General features: G+C 41.6%; 1 protein-coding gene across 1 annotated transcript; it reads right to left on the bottom strand.

The window, feature by feature from the left end:
- Positions 1–5,395: 5,395 nt before the first annotated feature.
- On the bottom strand, positions 5,396–6,145 carry LOC136851399 (uncharacterized). Its single transcript, XM_067125479.1, has one exon. The coding sequence runs from the start codon at positions 6,143–6,145 to the stop codon at positions 5,396–5,398; it is 750 nt and encodes a 249-aa protein (XP_066981580.1).
- Between the last annotated feature and the right edge of the window lie 4,115 nt (positions 6,146–10,260).

The raw sequence follows: 10,260 nt of genomic DNA, 5'->3' as shown, positions 1-10,260 counted from the left end.
GTTATGTGTAATGATAATGATTGTTGAAGTGTCATATTTAGGTTGGCATCAGATCTCTAAAGAACTAATGATTAAATAACTTGATAGAGTAATTTAGAATTGTTAATACAGTTTTAATAGTAACGTAGTTTAGAACAAATATCTTTCTTGATAAAAGCGTAGTATGTGAACACGTGTGTGTGTCCACCAAAGACTTGTTTCATTTCAATTGTCATCAGTTGAGATAAGAGAGAGTGCTTTGTTTTGGGTTAGTGATGACAGGTTTGGAAAACAAATGCTGATTCGTCCCATACGAGCTCAAGACGAGTGATTTCACGTTGTTACATGTTTGAGTCACGTACGCCACTTTGAGAGAAAAAATACGTGTCTTGATCAATTAAGCCATGTTTTGTAAGATTGCGTTCAAAACGTTTTGCTGGGATGACGTCATTTTCCTTCTAGAAGCTTCTCCATTGTATCTCGCACCCAAAATGCTTTAATGACGTCACTTCCCTGCTTCTAGAACTTTTTTATCTCACACCCAAAATGCTTTAATGACATCATGTAATTGTTTTACGTGTTACTGGAATCCTAAAATTTGTTCCGTTCTGATTTCTGAGACCAGTTGGTTTGGTTCCCTCTCTCTGTCTCGTTCTTAGAAAGAGATTACTTTTAATGTAGTGTTTTGTGGTCACGTATTAGCATTAACTTTTGAGATCTGAATTTAGTAAAGATATTTAGTTTGTAACGGCCTGGTAAAAAAGTGTGTTTTGTGGTAACGCAGCTGCAGCAAGGGATTTACAGAGGTTTTCACAAGTTTGTGTAAGTAACGTGAATTTTACTTATTAATACCATGGTATGATAAGTTAGGAAATTTTTACCAAGTAAAATCATTATTGATAAATCTTATGTGTATTTTTGTGTGTTTTTCTATTTACAATCTCTTTATATTTTCACATTTTTATGCTTGTGATGTAACATTTATTTACGTAACATTTTAAATATTTCTTGGTAATTTAACATTGCATATTTGATTTAATATTTCATTCATTTAAGATTTTCTTTATAAATCTTGAGTAATTCTTGATAGTTTAAATTTTGCTTGATTAATTGAAATTCCTGATAAAGTTTTTGTGAATTAGTTTTGTTTCATAATTTAATTCAAGAATTAATTGAGTGTTGTGTTATTTTCAAGTAATAAGAAATTTTTCAGATTGTGAATTCTGATTATAAACTTTGAATTTAAAATTAATTTTTGTATTTAACATTTTTAGAAAAAGTGTTTCATTTAGTGATCACCAGTGAATAGGATTGATTGTGTGTGTGCATAAGGCAAAGTGATAAATGTGTTTTGTTCTTTAGTTTTGCTAAAGTGAATTAAGACCAGGGAAACAGAGTTTTTTAATGGAGTGATGCCCTTCTACTCTAGAATATTTCTAGTTTAATTTTTGATACCTCACACATATTCTGATAGACTTAGTTTGATTTTCAAGTAATAAATAAGTTTTTCTTAAGGGATCACTGTTACCTTTAGAGTACTCAGTCGTAATAATTAATGTTATGAGAGTTCAGGTATCTGGCTGAAGTGAGGTATATTTTTGAATCTTGATATTAGTTGTGTAATAACCAGATACTTGATATGCATCGTGACAATATATATATATTATATATATATTATATATATATTATGTATATATATGTATGAATGTTTATGCATAAACAGTTCTATACATATATGTATGTACATGTAATAAGAATACAATCGAATACACTTCTTATTTTGACGCAATGAAACCGCTGATTCTTTAAGTAAAGTTCTTGTTATTTTGCATTGTGTATAGCATCCAATACTGAGGAATATATATATATATATATATATATATATATATATATATATATATATATATATATATATATACATATATATATATATATATATTGTGTGTGTGTACACGACTGTCGCTCCGTATCGTATTGTATATAGAATTAAGGCCAAAGGCCAAGCACTGGTACCTATGAGGTCATTCAGCGCTGAAACAAACTGACTGACAGTAAAAGGTTTGAAAGGTGTAACAGGAGGAAAACCTCGCAGTTACACTATGAATCACTTGCCAGGAGGGGGTGGAACGTAAGATGGAAAAAAAGAGAATATGAAAGGAGGTACAGTAAAATGAACGAAAGGGGTTGCAGTTAGGGGCCGAAGGCACGCTGCAAAGAACCTTAACTAATGCCTACAGTGCACCACATGAGGTGCACTGACGGCACTAGCCCCAATACGTATCCAACTTCAAATCGCCGGGCACTGGTAATTTGCTGGTTTGACCCTACTTTTGCCCGATGGTGAACATTACCTGGCCTCTGCCGGGCATAGCCTACTCAATCGTGTGGATGTAGATTCAGGAACAAGGGTCAGCAGCATTCGGGAAGCGAGATATCGCGTGCAGGATAGAGGGGTGTTCGATGTGCTGCCATTAAGTCTTCTGTCCGGGTGTGTGAAGCGGCCGATGCTATGGAAGTCTTAAGCACGGGTGGCTTACACACTCATCAGTAGCTGAACTGTTAATGTTTCACTGATCCTTCTTTTGACTTCTCTTGGGAGCCATCGTTATTGAAAACGTGTATAATTGTATATGCTCATGATAATGATGCCAGAAATTGATTTTATGGAATGAGTGAATTTGGTCGTTGAAACTTTACAAAACTATTTAAGTTAATTTGTCAGAAATATATAGACATGATGTTTGCAAATCAAAAGCTATAACGGTGTGGATCTGACAATTAATGAGTATCCTGTATAAAACTTAGATAGCACTATTATGCGTACGACGAGCGAGTTTCCAGGTCTCCCAAAGCGTCTCCGGCGTTTTGGGTGAATTAATTTATTGTATCACATTCACAAGTTCTTTACTGAAATTAAGTTTTAATTCTGAACAATGAAGACTGGGAAAGGTAATGTATAATTGAACGAAGAACCAGGGATGTTAAGGGTAAAGTTGCAAAGTGCAACCTTTTTTCGAAGGTACTTGGAATGTGACTTAGTTACGACATCTGTTACAGAATGAGAACGTCAGTATCGTGCTGTCATTAAGTGTAATGGGTCGGTGTTATCGCGTTGGTATTTTTGTTTTTGTTTTTTGTGAGTAGATAATGGAATAATGTCACTTTTTAAATAGTGCGATGTTCTTTCGCTTTCGTCGTGGATAGGTAATTGAATTTTCCGGTATTATCACCCAGAAGACATCGTTGCGATGAAAAAAACTGACTGAGGTAAGTGAAACCAACTTGAGAGACTAAATTTAGGTATACAAGGTAAACAAATTATGCAACAGCTACGTGCCAATAGGCTATATGACAGTCTTCATTTCTAAATTAGGCTAAAATGCTCGTGTATTTTGTGTATTCATTTGCTGCCGTATGTTTGTGTATTTATGTAATCCCAAAATTGCTTCTTGCAGTTAAGGTAAACCATGAACCAAAGGAGGATAATTTGGTATAGGCCTACCTAATAAGTCAAGTTTTCAACATGCTAGGCCTAGGCTGACAGTGGCCTAGGCTGAGTTCTTAAACTGTGGAGATATGGTTTTGGTAAAAGTGAATTTTTTGCTGATAGTTAAGTTTTTTGTTTTGAATGATTTTGCTCTATATTTCATTGGTATACCTTTTGGTTCAGCTGTGGGTACAATTTTATAAGTTGCCGAAATGACTCCAGCCACCCATTTTGCTTGAAAAACCGTTCAAGGTTTTTCATGCAAAATGGCTAGGAAATGATAGGCCACTAAAAGGACCCAAAAATACCAACCTAACGTAATCCTGGGGTGCTTACAGGTTGCAACTTTTCCGTATTAGCTATGGAGGTTTGGGGTGGGGGGGAATGCCTTAATTGTCTTCTGTCGTAATTTATTTTTTATTTATCGTTTGTGCATAGTGTTCATGGGGCTCAAAATAATGAGAATAAAGAGCCCTTTTCAAAAATGTAGGTTACAGTTTCATATCGTATATTGGCAACTTATAAAATAATACCCAGCTTTGTTGCTACTCCTTTCTGTCGCCCCCTCCCCACCTTTTCAACAAAGTAGGCCTATGGGTGCCCAACAGAAAGCTGAAAGATCGTTTAAAAAACATTAAAATAAACCAGAAGGTAACACTATGGTACTTTACTTCTAAGCTGGATGCAGGAACTGCATATATATCCGATATAGTGTCTTAGGCCTAGGCCTATGCATTTGTGAACATTATTATAGGTGCAAACCACTTCTTTTTGTGTTTCATCGCCTTCACATCCAACAAATTAATGGGGACTCGGGTAATTGGCAAAACGATGGGACTACCTCCGAAGGGAAGCTAAAGTCCATTGTCTCCGATGTTAAGTCTTACTTAGGGGTCCAGGGAGGGGCAAAGTCCCCCCAGTCAGGTCAGGGCACAGCACCCTAATTGAGGTTAGGAAGGTAAGGTCTTGTTAGGTTAGGCCATGGCATTCTAGGAAAGGTTAGGTTAGTTTACATCCGCAGAACCAGTTCCCATCGTTCTACAGAAAGGTAGGAAGTGCATAAATCTCAACATAATCTGTCTTGAATTTTTCCCCATGACTGGGAGGGTTTGAAGTCCCGGATGGCATGGGATTAGGTCCATCAAAATCAGGTAGGGTTTTACAATTTTATTACAAAATTATACTATTTAAATTTAACATACACTAAGCTAAAGCACAACCTTGAGGACCACGCAGTCGGGTACAAGGCACACAACTCCAAAAAAGAAAAGTTGCACAAAACCTGTAAAACTCATGACATTGGCTTCCGAAAGTTACAATTTTACATAACCTTATTTCCGAATAATCTGACTACACTTTGACTGAACATCAACTAGGCCTATATTAAGCCTTGGATGGCAAAAATACAAAGCTGTTAGATTTTAAGAGGTGCAAAATAATGAACAGGAGGACAGGTACTGCTACTTTATTCAGAACGCAGGCCGCTTATAAAGCGCCGTGCGGACGTCACACAGAGGAATACAATAGAATTTAGGTGACCTGAGGTCAGTTACTCTCGGCAATAATTACAATGGATAAATACAAGTAATGTAAAAGTGAGTTCACAAGAATTGACATAACAACATTCTAACACATGTGCAAAAGAAGCAGATACAAATGAATTAGTAATAGATACATATTTATACAGGAAAAATATGGCTAATTTTGCTTGACCTGATCCTATAGGAGCAGTATTGAAGAAAACGGGTGGTTCATCATAGAAAACTCGCTCAGGGGGGACTTTACAAATACTCCCCCCCCCAAGACATGGGTAACGTCTGATTAATCTAGGTATCTGCTGGGACGTTGGAGGGTGCCGCGGCTCCGCAAAGTCAGCTGGAGGGTGTGGTGTGGGTGGGAGCAGCTGGCTGTGGTGTTGGCTGGTTGCTTTCAGGGGCAGCCAAGCGACCTCCTTTTGGGGTGGTTTGGCTGTGGAGGCGATGGTTCTTGAGGAGGGCGCTGCGTGGTACCGTCTGCTGTTTCCTCCAAAAGGGCTGGCTTGAGACTGTCGACCGAGACCCAGTCGTCTTTCCCATGCAGGGCGAGGCGGAATGCTTTGGTGTTCCTCTCAAGCACGCGGGATGGCCCCCTGTAGGGCCTGGTTAGTGGGGGGCGGACGACGTCGTCCCTGACGAAGACGTGGGTGCTGGAGGACAGGCCAGGAGGCGTGAAGGTTGCTGACCTATTGGTATATGTCCGCTGGCAGAGGGCGAACTTCCCGACTATGTCGCGGAGCCTCTGGACTGACGGGTTGTGACGATCTCCCGTGACGAGTTCGCCCGGGACAACGAGGGACTCCCCGTAGATTTTCTCTGCTGCGGACTTGTCGCCATTAGCTCTGGGGACGGTTCTCAGTCCGAAGAGGACCCAAGGCAGCTGGTACTTCAAATCCTCGGTGGTGCAGCGGGCCATGAGGGACGCCTTCAGGGACCTGTGGAACTCCTCCACCAATCTGTTGGCTGCGGGGTTGTAGGCGGTGGTGGTGTGGTGAGATGTCCCCAGCAGACGTGCCAGGGCAGGCCACAGCTTGGACAGGAAGGCCGGGCTCCTATCGGTGGTTATGTGGTCCTGGACACCGAACCGGCTGATCCAGCTGGAGAGGAGGGCCTCGGCGCACGCACAGGTGGTGGCTTCCTGCATGGGCGTCGCTTCAGGCCACCTGGTCAGCGAGTCCCGCCAGTCTGAACTGTCCCTCGACCCTGTAGAGCCATGATGATGGGTTGCTGTGCGTGAAGGGCAGCAGCTTTATGGCGAGGGCGGATTTAGTCTGTTCCACCGGGACGGGCAGCGTGTGGGGTGCGGATAGCGGCGTGGAGGAGCGCGTGATTCTTGGTGCGGGGGAGGGTGCGGGCGGGACGTGCGCGATGGAGATATCTGAGTCCGTGAAGTTCGTGGTTAACTGTATGTGGGAGGGAATGTCCGTGTCCATACTCACTATCGCCCTCTTAATTGGAGTGGGTTACTCGCGTCAATATGCATTTGGGAGCGCGCTGTGTGGGTCCCCTAATGATGACAGTCAGCACACCCGAACGCTGGTTACTGCGCTGTATTTAGTCCGTTAGGGGCGTGGGGTAGTTCATGGAGCCAAAACTAGGTTGCCGTATGAGTCCGCTAATGGCTTCGGGAACCACTCCTGGGTCACCACTTTAAGAGGTGCAAAATAATGAGCAGGATACAAGATACTGCTAATACAGGCAGTCTGCCTGAAACAAGTAACACTCGAACATATTTACAGAAAAATGAGAACCATGAACTCTGCTGCTTACTTACCACTTCTCCTTGCTCATCCTGAATGTCGTGAAGGATTGTCGAGAAAAAACAGATCCAATTTTTTCACGACATACTCCACACCAGATATTCTGGCCAAATGGGACAGCAATAGGAAGGTATGCATGTGAGGCTTGAAGATCGGAGGTTTGTCGTGGCCTGCATTCAGTTGCAGTGCTACAATTGAAAGGCAGCTCGCGATGGACTTACACCAACCAAACACAAGAGTAATTACTCTCACAAAGCTTACTGACACCTAATTCGTGTTGTAAAAAGGGGTTTACATGACATTACATACAATACAAACACACTTGTGCACCGCGTTTCGGCAGCACGAAGCAACAACACTGTTAACACCCATTTCCTATCTCTTCAAGTCCTCTCTAACTTTGCTACCACCTCCACAAAGTCTTATCATGGGTTTTACATTACATTGTATCTCATCGCTCTTAACCCATTCCTACATTCTAAATCTTTGGGCTATTGCTACCCTTCTTTTTGGTCTCACTCGCTCACTTGTATCAGTGTTTAATTGTTCTGCAAGTTCACTTAATTGTTCCATCTCTCTCTGTGCGAGTTCACTATTCTCGCGAGAATCTACACTTTCTCCTTCATCAACTCCCACTCTGTGGTGTGTCCTCTTTCTCATTCACTTCATCGATGTATTCATTATCTTTGTCATTTTCTTCATCCTCACTATCTTCGCACACACTCAAACCAGATGAGAAGGCGTAAGAACTTCGTCTTCCCGGCTATTGCCGGTATACATAAGAGGCTTATTATTTACTACTGCTTCTGCCTCCTTGACTAACATACGGACCTGCTCATCGTTGAAGATTTTGCACCTGAAAGATACTTCGAGGGTGTGTTTCACAACCCCGATTAGGAGCTCAAAGAATCCTCCCTTCCATGGAAATCGTGGAGTCTGGAAATGCCACTATCATACGCTCACGCAGGAACTGTTGAGTTTTGCCTTCGTCTAAGATGTCCTGTAGGAATGTGCTGGCGGCGCAGAAGGTCTGGTGATTGGTGTTGTAGTTACTACAGGGCATCCCATGTGTTGTAACGAGTCTCCTGAACATCAAGATGAAGGTGGAAGCATCGAGGGTCGAACAGTAATCTAAGTAGACAGCTTGGCTGCATATGCAAGTTACCAACAGGATGTAGCCTATCCCTCCTCCTACCTGGGTAGGACCGGTGTGGTTTAGACCAATACAAACAAATGGACGTGACATCTGTGTTTGTGCAATGGGGAGCGGCGGGGGAGGTGGGCGGTATAGAGGGGGCTTGAAGGCTTTTAATACAAGCTACACATCTGTCTACCACCTTTTTCGCCCAATATCTCAGTCCTGGACACCAACATTCCTGGCAAAAAATAGCTATTAGCGAATTCATGCCACAGTGATGTTTAGGGTGTGCAAGTGTCTCGGGTATGATTTTACTAATTTCCCTTTTGCGGGTAACAAGATTAAATGACCTCTATTTCCTACAGCATTCTTTAATCTATTTCTTGAGTATATTATGCCTTCAATCAAAACAAACTGTAACTGGTTAACAAAATTAATGGTATCATTAATCCTTTTCCAAATAACTATAAACTGAAGGCAAATAATGCCTTTGTTCCAGATGAACAAGTTTCAAAAATGGATTAGCATTACTGTTTAAAACTTTCAATACATTTTTCTTAATACCCATCAGAATGCTAAATTCAACAATACTCTCCATTATAGGCCAGATGTCTGTGGGTTGTATCATGGCTACTTCTTCCTGTAGTTCACGGAGGGCAGCAACAACTTGCTTATTAGCCTGGCTTAGTGAGTCTTTATCCAGTATCTGTGGGGGATCGGCAGGACCTTCAACATGAAGAAACTCGGGTCCTTGGGGCCACAACTGGCTGGCTGTCAGCTCTCTCATACTAGTCCCTTGGGACAGAAGATCTGCTGGATTACTTTTGGTTGGCACATGCTTCAGAATCATCCCACACTCCTGTAAAATAGAGTTAGCTTCTCCTACCCTATTAGCTATAAATGCATTCCTATTCTCCTCTTTGCTTTACCTAGGCTGTAGTGACCTTACCATCAGTCCAAATTACAACTTAATTTAGGTATGGTCAGTCATAGTTGTTTCCTAGGGGTTATTCTCATTTACTAGTCAACAGGTTAGTTTCTTGCTTACTTCCCCTGACATATGCTACTACCCAATATGCCTTACTTGAGGCATCAGTAAAGACGTGAATTTCTGACTTGCCTATCAAAATTCCTCTCTTAAATTTTGACTTATGCACATTGACAAATTCTGAGATTTTCATAGCCTCTGTCTGTTTTTCTGTGTCCAGCACATCATCCTATCCTCTGTGTTCTTCCCATAGTTCCTGTAAAAACAACTTTCCTTTAACTTATGTTGGACTGACCAACCCTAATGGATCAAAGTTTGATACTAACAAGGAAAGGACCCTATGTTTCGTGGGAACCCAGTCACTAGGCAATTCTCTCACCCCTTTGAAGGGTTTCAAGCACATCTGATCACTACTCTTATCCCATAACATTCCTAACACAGAAATCTCAGTGGGCTCTTCAACTCCTACCCATTGATCAGAGGATAGGCTACTACTTGCCCACCCTCTCAATGGCATGTTAGCTTCATCCAAGAGTTGTTTGGCCGTTAAATAATTATTAGACATTTCTGTCCTTGTAGCAAAGGTGGCAATATAATTGTCTACATAAAATGATTTTATTAACTCTTCCCTCCTGGCTCTCCCCGAACATGAGTCTGAAGGACTTGTTGAAGGAGATAAGGACTAGTTGTGATTCCAAATACCACAACCCTGAAGGCAAAGGTAGCCACTTGTGACGGTGCCTTGTACCACAGGAATCGAGCATACTTGGTGTCCTATGGATCAAGGATGACTTGGTGGAAGGCTTTAGATATGTCAGTGGTTAGTGCATAGGGATTTACTCTAAACTTTAACAAAAGGTCATATAACAACTCGACTAAACTGGGACCTGGATATAAGCAATCATTCAAGGAGATTCCTCCCTTCGACTTGGAGGAGGCATTAAACACAATCCTAAGGGGGTTAGTAGAGCTCTCTTTCTTTCTTAACACCAAAATGAGGCATGTAGTAGCCTTCTATTCTCGAGGTGGGGACTTCCTCTATGAACCTGGCTTCGAGATAAGTCTGAAGGACTTGCTCTTAAGCAGTTAGGTAACTAGGTTCTCGATCAAACCTTATTTCTAAAGCAATTAGTCGGACGTTGTTCATCACGAAAGGGGAGACTTACTTGATAACCCTGATCAGTTCGTACTACACTGTCCTTTACTTTTTGGATGGCTACGTTCTCAGAGATGGAAAATTGCTCTTTGGGAATGATACCAATTGTATCAAGTCCCCACCATTCATTGACATCATGGGTCGTTTCTACAGCTTGGCAGACACTCGAGGCTTTCATGGCAGTCACGTCAACTCCCTTAAGTGCCCACTGAGGGAC

The sequence above is a fragment of the Macrobrachium rosenbergii genome, chromosome 3 (genome assembly GCF_040412425.1).
Source record: "Macrobrachium rosenbergii isolate ZJJX-2024 chromosome 3, ASM4041242v1, whole genome shotgun sequence".
Lineage (NCBI taxonomy): Eukaryota > Metazoa > Arthropoda > Malacostraca > Decapoda > Palaemonidae > Macrobrachium > Macrobrachium rosenbergii.
This window is presented reverse-complemented; position numbering and strand designations above follow the sequence as displayed.

Bases quoted from the DNA above. Each gene is read 5' to 3' on its own strand.
- LOC136851399 (XM_067125479.1), bottom strand. From the start codon at position 6,145: ATGCAGGAAGCCACCACCTGTGCGTGCGCCGAGGCCCTCCTCTCCAGC.